Source organism: Lissotriton helveticus, chromosome 2_1 (genome assembly GCF_964261635.1).
Source record: "Lissotriton helveticus chromosome 2_1, aLisHel1.1, whole genome shotgun sequence".
In the NCBI taxonomy this organism is placed as follows: Eukaryota; Metazoa; Chordata; class Amphibia; order Caudata; family Salamandridae; genus Lissotriton; species Lissotriton helveticus.
In genome coordinates, this window is record NC_136059.1 from 573,154,804 (window position 1) to 573,171,159 (window position 16,356).

Below are 16,356 nucleotides of genomic sequence, written 5' to 3' on the forward strand. Positions count from 1 at the left end.
CCCCTCCCCTCTCTTCCCTCCGTCTTGTTTTCATCTTTGTTGTCTTCCTTTGTGACTGTTTTTCTATCTATATCTTCCTCGGTCTTTCTTCGTTTTCTGTCTTTCTCTGTTTAGCTCTGGGTCACCATCGAGTGTGCGGGCCCACCACCACAGGCACAATTTAAACACACCTTAGCTGTTAAGAAAATGTTACTTCCAATTCCGCTAAAAGGCAAATGTATCAGTGGAATAAAAAAAGATTCCCGATTTGTTGTACAATAAAGCACAGCTGCTGTGAACTGCCATGGTTTTCTGTATAATGGAAAATATTGCCGGTAACTTGAAGTTTGGATCAAATCTTTAACAAAATTATGTTACATGTCTGTATGCAGCGTGAAAAAAAATAAGTATTTTGAAATGGAAAAAAATGAAAATAAGTGGGCAATTTCCTCAGCTGCTGTATAAATCTAAAGATTTCCAGTTTATTTTTCATGGAATTTTGCACAAGCTCTATTTTTCAGTACTTAAAATTACAGCTCTTACCGTCAAACCATTAAGTCGAACCGTTTTTAAAAACATTTTTTATGCTGTTACGGTAGATAGAACACTGCCTAAAGTAGCTGACATCTTTCCGAATGTCCCTGCCTACCATATAGTTTCTAGTTTGCTACAGAGGCGTGGCAGGATCGGCATCTATAGCATGCCTACGAACCCTTACCCTCCCCCTTTTGTTTCAAGTTTGTCTTGCCACTTGCCCCATTCTGCGTGTATTTTGCTTCATTTCCCCATTCTTGGTTGTGTTAATCCTTATCGCTCGCGCATTTATATCTTAAATGACCTGACGATTTTCTAAATCTCCTTTAGCAACACTACCCCCCCTCCCCCCCATATCTCCTCCCTGACTCCCTAATATGCACTTCAAAATTTGACCTAGAGTGTTAGAGAGCTGTTATTATGTGAACCTGCGTGAGATCGAATGAGTGGGTGCCATCCCTTGCATACCACTGTGTATCACCTCGGGTGGTCTTCTAGGCGCCCTGGTCCTGCTTCAGACGTCTGTCGAGTTAGCTCGAGCGGTTTGCATTATAACAAACGCTCATGTGCCGTCCGCTTCGTAATCTTTACCTGCAGAAGAGACTTGAATCATCGAAGATAGATTGAGTTAGCCTGGCAGAATTTCCATGCCTGCTTTAAGTGCGTCACAGCATTCTGCTCTCGCCTGGTCATGCTGTTTTCCCTGGAATGACTGTTTTGCTAAGCAGATCCCTCTGTCATTGTTCCAGCATGCTGCTTCACGGGCTACATTACGGAATGCAGCACTGTCTTAATTATTTGCATTTGGCACGCGACCTTCTAAATCTGCATCCTGTCAGGCAGTTCCATTTTCGGTGCGCCTTGCACCTTTTCCTGGAGTCTCCTGCGTGCATTGAAATGTACTTTATCCGTATTCTCTGAAGTTATCCAAGTTCTGGCAAGCACCATGCAGGAGTCCTGCAACACCGCCGCTGCTGCCGTGAGCAATTCACGGATTTCCGGCTATTTGCGCGTCCACAACACTGTACGCAGAACAAGAACATCTGGGGGCGCCGCCATGCTTTCAATAATCTCCAAATTCTCCACGGACCACCCTCCGGCGTTTTTCACAAAGCTGCTCCTATTTCACACTCCCCAGTCTCACGTGGTACACCCCTCCTACCAGCCTTAGTGGTACTCAACCCATACCAACCCCAGAGATCTTCTTGCCATTCCAGCTTCGCGCGGGTTCTCTGTCCTGCCACTGTCCCAGTGCGTTTCTACCCTGGGAATGCCCCACCGTGCGCCGGTCACAATATCTCACACAGTTCGCACCTTGCTGTCTCGCTGTGGTGCTCTCTCTGCCCTGCAAATCTCTGGCCGTTTTCCCGCTCTATCAACTCCCAGTGGTATTTATGCTATAGCCCCCTCCTGTGGTATTTCTGCCCCCCATAGCTTTGCGGTCCCTCACTCACCCTCAACCCCTCACCATCACTCACCCTCACCCTCACTCACCCTCAACCCCTCACTCACCCTCAACCCCTCACTCACCCTCAACCCCTCACTCACCCTCAACCCCTCACTCACCCTCACTCACCCTCATCCCCTCACCCTCACTCACCCTCACCCTCACTCACCCTCACCCTCACTCACCCTCAACCCATCACCCTCACTCACCCTCACCCTCACTCACCCTCAACCCCTCACCCTCACTCACCCTCAACCCCTCACCCTCACCCTCACTCACCCTCAACCCCTCACTCACCCTCACTCTCACTCACCCTCAACCCCTCACCCTCACTCACCCTCACCCTCACTCACCCTCAACCCCTCACTCACCCTCAACCCCTCACCCTCAACATCAACCCCTCACCCTCACTCACCCTCACTCACCCTCACCCTCACTCACCCTCACCCTCACCCTTACTCACCCTCACTCACCCTCACCCTCACTCTCACTCACCCTCAACCCCTCACCCTCACTCACCCTCACCCACCCTCACTCACCCTCACTCACCCTCAACCCCTCACCCTCACACAGTGGAATAGGTCTCGGAGCATTTGAGTTAGAGCTTTTAGAAATGTTTATTTTTTTTTTTTTTTAATTCTTTAGCATTGGCTACAGGAAACAAAAATGCTAAAGATTTACAAAAAAACCCATAAACAATTCTAAAAGCACTAACTCTAATGCTGCGAGACCTATTGCATTTCCAATGCTTGTCTTACCATTTCACTAGCACACCCATTCTTCTATCTTTCCTTGAGCAACCTTTGTATCAAATTAATTTTGATCTGTTTTGAGTATATGAAATTCAATATATTGAAAACAATTATTGGCGTTTTTTGGTTGACATTGACTATGTTTTGGACTATGCTATCTTAGATAGCAAGGTATGTTGTTGCGTTTAAATTTGGTATTCATTACTAGTGTTTCACTTATTAAGCTACACACATATGATAAATTACGATTCATTTCTGCTTTAAAGCAGTCACGGACCACCTGTTTCATTACTGCATTGTACCCAGGTCCAGTGGCGATTATTGGGTTACCCCATTATTTTGTAATACATGTCAGAATCCGTCACCGATTTCCAGCTAGTGTACAGCTTTGTATAGTATGCCTGGAACTCACAGATTATAGCGGTCCTGTCTGCAAATATTTTTCAGGTTTCAAGCTTATGCGAGGGCATAGTTTCCTGCATGTGAGCTCCCTTTAACAACCACAAGAGGTTTTTGCTCATGCAATCTCCTACACCATATGTAAAGGCCTCTGTGTCTTAGGCCATATGTATCATTTCCCTGTCCATTAGATCCCTGATCTCTCGGATGTTCTTGGTCTATTCTGACAATGTTTGCAGTCTATGGGTTAATTTGTATGTCATCTCTAGCTGCCGTGGTCTGGCCTCCCCATGTCTCAGAGGCATCCGGATCGACTTAGACTCCCACATATTTGCCCAAGGTGAAATCCCTTCTATATATATATATATATGCTTTGAAAGCCTCCCACACTGTGGTAAATGTCACCACCGAGCCTCTGTCTCACAAAGGTCCTCTAGGCAGACTGCGTCTCAGAGTATCCCATTGGGAAAACACCAGGGATCGTATATATTAGCTTGTCTGCAGGAAGCTTAAGCATGAGTAAAATTGGGGAATGATTGAACAGGATGTAGAGTTGGTATATTTTTACGATCCATGGGAGGACGTCTGCAGAAGAGAGCCAGAAATCAATAGAAACGGGAGTCGTGGGCTACAGAGTATGCTCTTCCCTTTCCATATATCCCTCCACACGTTCCTCAGTCCATCATCTGCCATAAGAGCCTGGCAGCCTCTGGGTGGTCAATACGATTAGGGTTGCCACTGTCGTTCTCAGGGCATAGGGTTAAGTTGAAGTCACCCAAATTATATTTTAAGTGCTATATGCTGCCTACACTGGGACAGGACACCCTCAAAGAACTCCGAATTGTCCATATTAGAGGCATAGGAGTTAATCAGGGTGACATGCGAGCCATTCAGCCATACAGATATCGCCCCTCAGTGTCCCGGTGTTGAAACATTGGGTTGAATCTCAAGGATGTGTTTTTTAATGACTATAGCCATGGGAATGGTGAGGATGAAGTATGGGAAATAATAGAACAATAATAGGTTGCCTGTTTCAGCTGGAAAACAGCTGCATTATATGATCTCACAACTAGTAAGCCGGTTCCAGCTCTCAAGTGCCCTGGAGAGTCAACTTAGAGGAGAGACGTAAGGTGAGAAGACCTATTCTGAGTCTTACTGCAAGACGTTCCTTCAGAAAATGTGTTCCGCCAAGCAGGATTGTGTTCTACACTTCAGCACATATGTATCAAGGATACAAATCACAATTGCTTTGCTTGTTTGTTATGTGTTAGGTGGTGGGGTGTTCCTGCCTGAATGGGTCTTTTAGTGGCTTTGGTTTTGCATGTTTGGTTAAAATGTATGTTCTACCTTTCACGCAGTGTCCAATTCTCCATAGTTTTAAGCTTCATCTAAATCAGTCTCCTCTCTTTATGAAGCTGGCAGCTTGTCGAAGTTGGTGCAATTTACATGCAATTAGGAATAGTGGGATGTTCACTACGCTCAAAATAAGGCAAAGAGCATGGTGTTCTAAACAGGACTGATACATTCACCTCTGCCAAGACGATCCACATGTCTCTATGAATTTCCAGCCAAACAAAAATTCAGCCCACAACAGTGACAAATCTGTTCAACCCTCATAACGTGTTAGTGATCTTCACCCAGCTGGTCTCATTTAGATCACCCTTGAGTAGATCTTAGTCAAAATTATAATTTCTTTGAGTAAAGTTGGCTAATCGGACTTACAGATCCTAATGCTTAAATCACGCACCTTAAATTCTTTTGACATTAAGCAGAAGTTATCCTTTCAAAATCTATTCTTCCAATAGGATCCCCGCTGAAGTCAAAATAGAGATAACTGGCTAAGTCACTGAATATTTGAGCAACCCAGTATTGCATATATTTGGTAAACATGGGTGTTCTCCTCTTCCAGAAAGTATACAGGACATTTTAATAATGTCGGCCATGTTAAGAGTGGAAAAATGAGGCAAACTTTAAATACACGCAATCAGGTAACTGAATCTGAATAGTATTAGAAACATTTTGGAACCACTAAATCTACCTTTTAAAGTTAAATGAATGTACACAAATGTACATTCACCCTTGGTATAACTGAGAACTCTGGAACATTGGGATTACCCCACACGAGTAGATCAAGTGAAAACAAAATATCAAAGTCTCATTGTTCCGAAGTATTTACGGAAGCAAATTTATGCAAATGGGTGTTACGGCCGCCATACAAATTGTGCTGTTTCTACCCTTGCACCACAGAGGTGGTCATTGGTTTAGAGCTGCTGCGACTTCAGCAAAATAAACAGGGAGATTCTCAAATAGTGTTTTGGCATGCAATACTAGGCACCAAACGGTTTGAACCCCACAAATTCCGAGTACAGACAGGTCAATTGCTCCATAATCAAAAACACAATGACAGCGTTGATGACTCCGTTTTAGAAAAATGAAAAACTATGGCTTCAGGCTTGGGTATAGGCACTACATCTCTAGCTTGCATGTCGTTTTGCAAGTTCACATGAAACTGCATTCCTGGGTAAGGCTGGTCTTGCTTATTTTTCGTGCCAGGATAAACCTATGGATTGTTAAGCAAAAACCTGCCGGAACCGAACGCTGTTGCACTGGCTGACCATGGTAAATTGAGAGGTTCGAAGCCAATTGATAATCAGTTTGCATGCATGTATTAACGTCGTACAGAAAAAAGGTGAGAGCAAAAATAATTGTGGATGTAGGGGTTATAGTGGAGAAGGTAAGGGATGCAGGGGTGAGGCAGAGAGGATCAAGTCAGTGTGGGGAGGGGCAGTGATGTGGCTGGCAAAGGATGGGGATGTAAAAAGGACACTTGGTGTTGGTACTCTTTTAGAACTGTATCTAAAAAAATAAAAGGAATTTGATCATATGGACCTTCTCATAGTGCTTGTTATTTATTTTTCCATGTTGGTCCAAAGGCATGCATAGTTTAGTACGACCCATTTACAGCACGCAGTCACAAATACACATACTTTAAAACAAACAAATACGCATGCACCAAACATAAGAAAATAAAACTTAATGGGCCTCAGCAACTATCTCGAGGGAAGCCTCTGAGATTCCTGAAAGGTTAGAACTGCTGGCTCCTCTCAATGAGAGGAGGCGGAAGTGCCTTACTAGTCAGAGTGGGATGGGGTCAGTAAGAGTTGCTAACTCCACTCCACTCTGTGAAGAGTGTCATGATAGGCACTCTACCCTGGGCACTTCAGGGAGGGCTTAAAACTGCAGCGCCCAGGTCTTGTGATGCTCTACCTCACCAAGAGGAAAGGACCATTAAGCTCTTTGCCGGACTGACGAGCTCACATCCATCTGGCAGTGAAATCCTCAGCCCGGCAAAGTTCAGCCTATCGTCAGCGTTTTAAGCGCAAGTAAAGCACCTTGCTGCCTAACCTGAACATGAAGTGTCTGGCAGGCTGACTGTTGCTCAGCCTCACCAAAACCCTTCACGTGTGGTGAAAGGTGCTTCTCCCCCCCCCCCTCCACCCCCCCCCCCCCCCGGCATCCCAAGTAGTTGAAGGTTTGCATAAACTGTGATCCCCACAGGGACATCCAGCAATGATGATACTACTATTGTGTTGGGTGTCAAATCACTTTAACCCTGTTGTACCCGAAGGCACCCAACAGCCAGTCAAAAATATCTATGGTCTCCTGTGATAACTGTTCTAACTACACATGAAGAGAGGTCTCATCTTTGCTTGCAAACATACCGTACTATAGCCTCTTTGAGGCGAAGATTCTCCTTGACTAATTGACTGAATGCAAAATCTCCCAAGTGTACTGGTCCTTGGTGATTAAATCACTGGACTCATCCGCAGGAGGCTTGGGTGTGAGATGTAGGACAACTTTCAGATGCCTTGTGCTCCTCCCATACCACCTTCATTCCTTGCCCCCGTAACACCCCCATCCCTCCCCCCTGAGAAATAGCAATAGCTTTACAATTTGGACTTAAGAGTAGAAATATCGACTTCGGATTTATTACACACATGACTGGTTATAGAGAATTGAGGCTGTTGCCTCAACCAAGTGTTCAGGGTATGAGGAGGAAACAGGGGACTTCACCACAGTTTGGCCACGTGTAAAAATAATTCAGTTTTTGGAGGGGGTGCGGTCATGCCTGGGACACGTGTTGGGCTGGAAATTACCTCGAGATCCTAATTTCTTGCTCCTTCATGTCACAACCGAAATAGACACCGACAGATACCACGCTGATTTTTTGCTGTTGGGACTGGTGGTAGCAAAAAGAGACATAACTAAGGCCTGAAAAGACACTAGTCCACAGCCCCTGCAGCGGTGGAAATCTGTGCTAGACCAATGCATGAACTTGGAAACATGGTATTGTTATATGTTAGTCAATTGTTTCGGGGGGGGGGGGGGGGTTACTTCTGTGATGGCAATCACGGGGCCTATCTGCCTAGGACACCAGTGTCTTGTGGTTCTATTCCCCAGTGTAAAGTCTGGCAAAAATAAAAAACACTAAAATGTTGTATTTATAATAAAAAAAAGGCGAGAAGTCTCATCCTCTGGAATCTGGTAGGATTCCTGCCTAGATAGGGTATGAACTCTCTGGAGAAATGCCCTGTGAGGCCAGGCTTACAATTTTAAAGTGAAAGTATTTTTGGGAGAAGTATATTTTCCGGTCAGAAGTGAAAACAATTTTAATAGTGAATGATGGTGAGCAAGAGAGCCACAGAAACATACATTCACTGCTATTTGCTGTACGAAACCCACAACAGGAGTACACTAGAAACCATAATAATCATTAGGAAACAATTGCACACATAACAAAAGGATGGCAGGAGAGAACCGAACTAATATTTTTCAGAGAAGAAAGGTGTTTAGTCTGCTAGGTTGCAAAATGGATTGAGTGAGAGACTTGCTGTATCAATATTAGATGACCGAGAAGAGTAGATCTGGCAATTCAATACGCTCGTCATAAAAATGGTGATTTTTTTTAAGTGCTTGAGTTAGTGGATCATCAATCTGTAACCGTTATACAATCTTTTTGGTACATGTTCATTGCAACAGACTACTAAAGTCGTAGGACTCACCTTTACCCCATGACTCTGTATGCCCTGGAGTATCAAACTCTGGCACAATTCGAATTCCCCGAAAGCGAGCAAATTCAATTAACAGGACGATATCAACTGGAGTGTAAATATGATTGTATGGCTGATACGATCCCTGCAAAGTGAATACAGAGAAAAAATATTGACTATGTAAACGAGTAATAGGAGACCAGGCATGCAGAATTCAAAATCAGGAACCAAGAGATGCTAAGCAGGGCATCACATTTTTATAATAAACAATTCTAAAAACAAATATTAACTAATGTTATACACGAGTTTCAGAGATAGCACTAGAGTATAAAATGCACCTTCTTCACCAAAACTAAAGATTATACATACGTATTTACACAACTCAATAATACAACAGCTGAAGCATGTTATGCCTGAAATGCAAACTTCTTCCTCGAGTCATAAAGAAGCCAAGCAGATTTCCTTCCAGATGCATCAGGCAAACATCCTGTGAATCAGTGAAATGCCCATGTGCAGAACCCTGCTCTCGGCAGTTTATTCCTGAAAAATTGTCACGCCACCAAGAAAACGAGAAAATGTCATGTGTCTAGCGGAATTCTGTATTCTACTCTGGTCTGACAAAAAAAGCAGCACCAGCTGATGTTTAGAGTTCAAGCATATAATTGCCTAGTAAACTCCCAGAGACGTGGTCACTGTACTATCTTTCTGTATCCATATTACAAAACTATTCCCGTCCGGGATTCATATTTAGCAGGAAACCGTTATCTCAGTGGTGTTAACGATAAGATAAACAGTAATACGAGCCATCTTAGCTTCACTTTGCAAAACATTGCTATCTTGTTATTCTTTTCGAGGTCGTTTACTCGACTACAAAACTGTTTAAATTGCTGTGGTGCACATTTTATAGGTCGGAAGGAATACTTGTATGACAAATACATTTGAAGAACACTAAGGAGCAGAAACTATTCTTAATTGAGATTCTCACCGCACAGAAAGCAGAACAAAAAGGGCTGAATCCGCTCTAAGGGCCAGATGTACGACCATTCCGTTTTAAAAGTTACATATTGCAATTTTTTGCAAAACGGAATGTAATAATGTGTCTCAGACACATTTAGTGATTCCCAAATGACATGCCTCATCAATATTTTTGAGGCAGGTCACAATTTGCGACCCATTGGGAATGGGCTACAATCACAGGGATGGTGGCCTGCTGGGGACAGCAGACCACCATGTATGTCTGTGTTCGCTTTTTAAATAAAGCTACTTTTTTCTTCTTCAAATGCAGCCCATTTTCCCTAAAGGAAAACAAGACCGGTTTAAAAGAAGAAAAAAAAAATCTTAAGAAAACGTTTCTAAGGGGCCATAGCTTGGTCTTAAAAAATATTTTCACATATATTCAGAGAAAGGGAAGGGGGTCACCTGGGGACCCTTTCCCGTTTGCAACTGGCTTACAATCTACTTGAAGTAGATAAGCTGCAATTGTTTTGCAACTGCATTTGGGGTTGCAAAAAATGTGTAGTTTCGCCTGCAACTCGCTATTAGGAAGGGACACCTTTGGAACGCCGCTTCCTAATAGCAAGTCATAAACCCTATTTTGCAAGTCGGTAATAGGTTTCCGACTCTCAAAATAGGGTTTTTACTAACTACAAACCTTTTTAGCGGTTGCGAACAGCCCGATTTTCTGTTTGTGATCGCTAAAAACAGTCGTACATCTGGACCTAGAATGTTTAGTTAAGAATCACGCGTAGAACTCGCTCTCGAATGCTTAGCTAGGTACGACGCGTAGAACCCGCTCTATAATGCTTAGTGATACTAGACATCCTGAGGGGCATTGTGGGGTCATCAGACCAGCGGACACCCTTTGATCTGCGCTCAGATCATCCATCTCGCTGAGCGCGGCTCAAATGTACGGGCCGCACTTACGAATGTGATTTTTTAACGTTTGGCAATTATGATATATTTCAGAAGAATTATGGTCAGTCACGGGTTATTATATTTACCGATGATATGATTTGGATACACTTTAATGAGATATTGAACATTTACTGTTTCTGGCTCAGGCATGTTTTGTAAATAATTATTTGCACAGTATATGAATTACACTGTCGTATTTGATCTGAAATGCTCGAATCACGTTCATATTGACATGTGACTAGTGTATAGATTGACATTCCAAAATGGCCACGAAGGTTGCGCATGTTTTTCACTTGGTAGGGTGGTAAACGGTTATTGACACGCTGTGCAGTGTATTTAAAAATGGTGGTTTCCATTGATTTACGAGCGTGAGCAAGTCGTAATTGCGAAACGCGTCGTTTATGCACTTGCTGAATAAAGTGACTACATGAAGCCTGGGTGTCCGAGTGTTTCCTTTGACTTGAGGAACTTGTGGCAAGAATTTGGAGGAGCTCCGGTATCCTTACTTGGACCTCCCACGACAGCCCGGGATTTCTTAACCGGAACTTGTGGATTGTATGTATATGTGTAGATGTAGATGTAGATATACATACACACACACACATACAGACACACAAATGCACACATTTCCATTAAACCCCACAACCCATACCCACCCTAAAATTAACCTTGCCACCCAAAAACCCATAACCACCCTAAAAATATCCTAGGTACCCAAAAACCCATATCCAACCTAAACCCTAGAAATACCCTTGCGATCCAAGAACCCATAGTCACCATAAACCCCAATATTGCCCTTGCCAACTGTGCCCACCCTAAACCCTAAAAATACCCTTGCCACCCAAAAACCCATACCAACCCTAAACCTGAAAAATACCCTTGGCACTCAAAAACTGATACCCACCCTAACAACCCATACACACCCTTATATATAAAGACATAATACTTACCCAATACTAGAATTTGAAACACATATGCCTTTACCATTCATGCCTGTGTTGTAAAGGCATATGAGTGCTAACATTTTGCTTTGCAATGGTAATGCGTTGTATGGCGTATGCGTTGTAATAACCGCGTTGCAATGGCATGCGATGTAATGACAGGTTTGTAATGGTAGTTTCTCTCAAGAGACTCAGCATCAAAGAGCTACCTTCATGGGGTTCAAGAGAAAACTCAAATGGGGCTGAAGTACTTCCTGCCTTTCCCAGCCAAGCTTAAAACAATGGCAAGCACAACATTTTCTTCACGGTGTCACGGGTAGCCTGAAATTAGGCTGAGCAAAATGCGGCTGTATCACAAGCCAACAAATCCTGCAGATGAAATGCCAGATGGCCAAACTAAAGCAAAAAATAATACGATGAATGCTAGAGACACCCCTAACCCAGGCTGTGGCATCGCAGGAACAAACCCAGGACAATTGAGATCAATGGTGGCAGCCTCATTCAGCGAGCAGTCCGAGATAATCGCTTCCAGCACAGCCAACTTCTCCAGTGAAGAGGAAAGCTTTCCAGCACCACAGACTTCTGGTGACAGGCGACCTACTGTAAAGGCGATTCTCCCTTGCTGAATGGAGTAAGGGTCCTATCCAAAATGGAGTACCACTCTAATGCTACTGCCCATAAGTCTAAAATCTGCTCATCACCTACATAGGTTAAATTTTCGGACCTGTCAGAAATAAGAATATTATTTGGAGTGGGTGACTGCCCACATCAAGGAAAAATCATTGTGGTGAACCCAGACAGTCACTATATTATTCTGAGCTTAACTCCCTGGTGGCTACGGAACAGAGCAGACAGACTAAACTCAGGGCAGTGCGTCAAATATTTATGCTTTAGCGAAATATAAATAGTCAAAATTAAAAACTATAACTATCCCAAACCGAATTAGAAAAGTAAAGTAAAATCATGCACTGCTTCACTACAACGCACAAGCTCGTTCGTTCATAAACTTTTATTCGGTTGCATATCATGTAACCATAAAAAGTACAAGAATAAAATATTAAAGTACATATATAAAAAATCTATGTATGTTACATTAAAAACAGTAAGAAAACCTTAAACATTAAAAACCGTAACTAAAAAACAGTTCATTGAGATACAAAAGCAAATAAAAAAGACTTCAATGGTTACAACGAATTTTTAAACATGATTTTAAGAAGCAAGCTACGCATTTGGCAGTATATTGAGAATCCAAAAACTGCAAAGCTAAATAAGCAGGCCGACAAGTTCTCAGTTCCAGTTTACGGAGTAAAGGAATGATCCAGCGCTTGTGAGGAATCTCATAATATTTGCAAAACATTATTACATGGATTGATGATTGAGATGATATACCATCGCAAGGGCATTTCATAAGGGTATGCGACCAGTCCTTTGCTGTTGGAAAAGTAACTAGGCGGAAAAAGGAATCAAAGCGAAACCTAGTCAAAACATACTTTTCATGATTAGTTAGGTGGTAAGATAGATATGGCTGGATACCCAAAACAGTCTGGACAGAAAGAATCTGTACATTTGAAGTTTTCATGACTTCTTGTGTAAGGCGTAAATCTCTCAGATGACTTAGGCACAGTTTTTTCAGATCTTTCCTGGTAATATCTACCAGTGAGCAAGGGTCAGAGAAATAAGATGTACGATTCAGGTCTTTGAGGAAGTTAGAGACGTAAAAAAGCCAGGGGATTTTGTTCCAGTTTGCCAAGGACAAGCAGTCAGTAATCAGGGAACGGGTGAGATGACATTGCGCTTTAGACCAAATACGGTGCCATAACAAGATCGGCTGGCATTTGATATGGTCTGTCAGATAGTCAATACCCAGCTAAACATGGCAACCATACGTTGGGGCACTTTGTGGTAGAGCCAATAGATATTATAAAAACCCATTCTGGACCGTCTGGAGAGTGTCTACAGCAGCGTATCCCCAAACACCTGCTCCATAGGTTGCTACGCTATGACATTTGGCATGGTAAATTTTTAGCAACTCACCTGGGGCAGGTTTACCCAGTTTTCTAGAAAAGGAAACTAGGGCGGAAGTTGCTCTTTGGAAGAGTAGCTTTTTACTTGACATGGCTTGTTTCCAAGAAAGTTTGTCGCCAACTAAAATTCCTAAATAGTGATATTCTCTGGTACGTTCCAAGCTAACTTGGTCTATATAAACTGACTTGGGGTTCTCCGCCTTGGGGCCAAGGTGCATGACGAAAGTTTTGTTTTTATTTACTTTTAGGCCTAAGGAGAGCATGAAGTGGCAATATTTATTTAGCTGTTTTTGTAACTGGTTTAATGTTCTGGCTAAGATTACTGAATCGTCCGCGTATAACAAGGCGGGAATGGGGCGTTGTTTAATAGATGGAAGGTCCTGGCTCCCTTCAAGCATGGCTACTTCCAGACCATTAGTGTATAAGTTAAAAAGGAAGGGGGCCAGGACACAGCCCTGTCTAACTCCTTTAACAACAGGGAATGATGACGTTAATTCTCCGCCGATCCCATATCTAACACACGCGGTAGCGTCAGAATAGAGTTCGCGGAGAAATTGAATAAGAGGGGGATCTACCCCCAAATCACCTAGAATGGACCACAGCCTAGAATGAATAACGCAGTCAAATGCTGCGCTGAGGTCAACATAAACTAGGTAAAGATTTCCTTTTTTAGCCCCCACATATTTACCGATTAGAAGAGCCAAATTCAGCGCTTGCTCTACAGTGCCCAGACCCTCCTGAAAACCATACTGGAGGTCGGTCAAGATGTTATTAGAGGATGCCCAATCCTGGAGGCGTTCCAGAATCAGCCGGCCAGCGACTTTCCCCAGGGAATCCAGTAGGGAAATAGGCCTGTAGCAAGCGGGGTTGTTGCGATCACCCTTCTTAAATATAGGGAGCAAAATAGAGGTGGACCATGTATCAATTAAGCCAGTTTTTGTAATTGCTGACATGACCTGTGTAATGAGGGGTGTCCAGAGTTCTGGATTATGTGCAAAAATATCTAGCGGAACCCCGTCCGGTCCAGGAGCTTTACCAGTTTTTGAAGATGACAACGCAGTAATGACCTCGTTGTGGTCAAAAAGGAGGTCGATAAGAAATATAGGTTCCACGGAGGGGTTACCCGATAAACATACCTCAGCGCTGGTATCCTCCGGGGACCACTGAAAATCTTTGAAAAGTGAGCTACCCACTCGTCTGCTGTCACTGCCACGTCTAGGTGCTGTGAAGAGGAGGCATCTAACAGAAAGGGAGATTTTACTGTGCGCCAAAACAATGAGCTGTCTTTACATGTAGTTGGGCCCACAAGTTCTTCTTAATTTCTTTTCTGCGGTTTTGGAGCGCTTGATTATAAACCTTTCTGAGTTTAGCGATTTTGAACCGCTTTTTTTAAGTTAGTTAAGGCTATACGGCAGGTGGAGTCAAACCAGCCTTTAAATTCTAGGTTTCTGGATTTTTGTTTACGAAATAACTCGTCTCGTATAATTTTGATGATTTCCAGAAAGCTGTTTAAGATCAGCTGGGGAGAAGAGTCTAGTGATAAACAATTATTCATCCATGGTAGAGCTCTGTTTACCACTTTGCTGGTTATTGCTTCTGGGTCGGGTTTGGACCATTTTACAGTGAAGCCATTTACTCTGTCCATAGACAATGATTGTTGATTCAATAAACTGTCCCTTGGAGAGTGAGGTGAAGAATTTTTGAGTATTAAACTGATACTAATGGGAAAATGATCGCTTGATATGTCAGAGCCTGTAGTAAAATCTTTAAGTTGACCCTTTATTATCTGTGAACATAGAATGTAATCGATGACACTTGAAAGACCCCTACCATGGAAAGTTGGTGTAAACTCAACGGGTGGGTCTACAAGATCATTCGCATATTCTAGTTCCAAAGAAAACAGACACTCATTTAAACAGTTTCCTAACTTCGTGTGGGTAAAGTGGGTCAAAGGGCAACAGTTATCGTCCTGGAGGCCACATGTACCGTTCTTATAGTTGTTGCATGTAACGGTGCATTAAAATCTCCCCCCCAAATCACATACGAGGTAGGGGTGATGGACCTATTCCTCTGTTCCGTTAGATACAATGTAATCTCAGTTAAAGTATTAAGACAATCGTTAGGGTGAAGGTTGTTATAAAAATTAACCAGAAAAAACAACATACATTGATTAAGTAAGACCATTAAAATCTGAAAATTGTCACCAAGCAATAGGACAGTTATATCCATTGCAGGAAGGTTATTGGAAATATATACTGCGAGACCACCTTTAGGTCTGCCCAAAGATTTGGAGCTAGCTGGGACATGAAAAGTTTTGTAGCCTAAAATGTGTATCGGTTCAGTAGCCCAGGTTTCCTGAAAGCATGCTATTTGGTGTACGCTAACTACATCTGACCAAGATTTAAGTTTTGTCTTGGAACGAAGACCTGCAACGTTCCAAAACAAAACTGATAGGGTCGAGGATGAGTTTGGCAGGCCAGTGAGTTAAGGTGAATCGTTACAGGATCTTGTGCCAGGCGGGGGATGCGGATCATACCACGGAACTGTAGTTAGCATATTAACTGGAAAATTAGAGGTAGATGGAGACGCACAAGGTAAACCTACTTCTGCTATGCTCGTAGAGGCTATCTTCCCCGCACTACCTGGTGGCTTGTTCAGTTCATTTATATTAACGTAGGACTGTTGGGGATCAAGAGTTGTTTGTAGAGTAGGTAGATGTAAATCCTTCATCGAATCGGTGACTATGCTTAGACGAGAGACTCTTCCAGATTTTAGAAGTGGAGATGGGGTTTTGTGTCTCCTGGGCAGAAGGCCCTTAAATCTGTTACATCTCTGGTCAGTAGCCAGTAGTGGTCAGTCGACCATTTCTAGGCAATCAAATCTATTGGCGACTGGTATTCCTCTCCAACTTATTGAGGGGGCTGTGTCTCTACCACCATATCCTGACCAGTTAACCCAGTCTCTTCGCCTATCCCAGTTTCCTATGTGAGTCCAGTTCCAGGATGAGCTTTCATTATGGCAAGGTGTTGGTGGGTAAAAATAAGCTAGTCTTTTTGTATTGACCCCGTCATTAGCAGCTTGCATGCCCCGGGAGCAAATGTGGTCAACTGTGAATGGATCGTCAAGATGGACTATGATGCAGTCTCCTGGGATTCTTTTCGGCCCGTTGCCTATCCACGGGACCCTATGGACCGTTATAACTCAACTTGTAGAGTAAGGTGGTAAAGGTCTATTAGTGGATACCCAATGCAGCACCTTATTTTTTAGCGACCATTCTGGTTCCTCCGCCTTTGGCACTCAGCTCGGGAACCCCGG

The 16,356-nt window shown here is 43.2% G+C and overlaps 1 protein-coding gene across 3 annotated transcripts in view; it reads right to left on the bottom strand.

Annotated features, from left to right (window-relative positions):
• Nucleotides 1–16,356, bottom strand: part of HEXB (hexosaminidase subunit beta) — a 353,508-nt gene that overhangs the window by 185,224 nt on the left and 151,928 nt on the right. For all 3 annotated transcript variants that reach the window (XM_078675259.1, XM_078675257.1, XM_078675258.1), the window contains exon 7: nt 8,175–8,307. In XM_078675259.1, the coding sequence (XP_078531385.1) occupies nt 8,175–8,307 (133 nt within the window). The remainder of the gene's footprint in view (nt 1–8,174; nt 8,308–16,356) is intronic.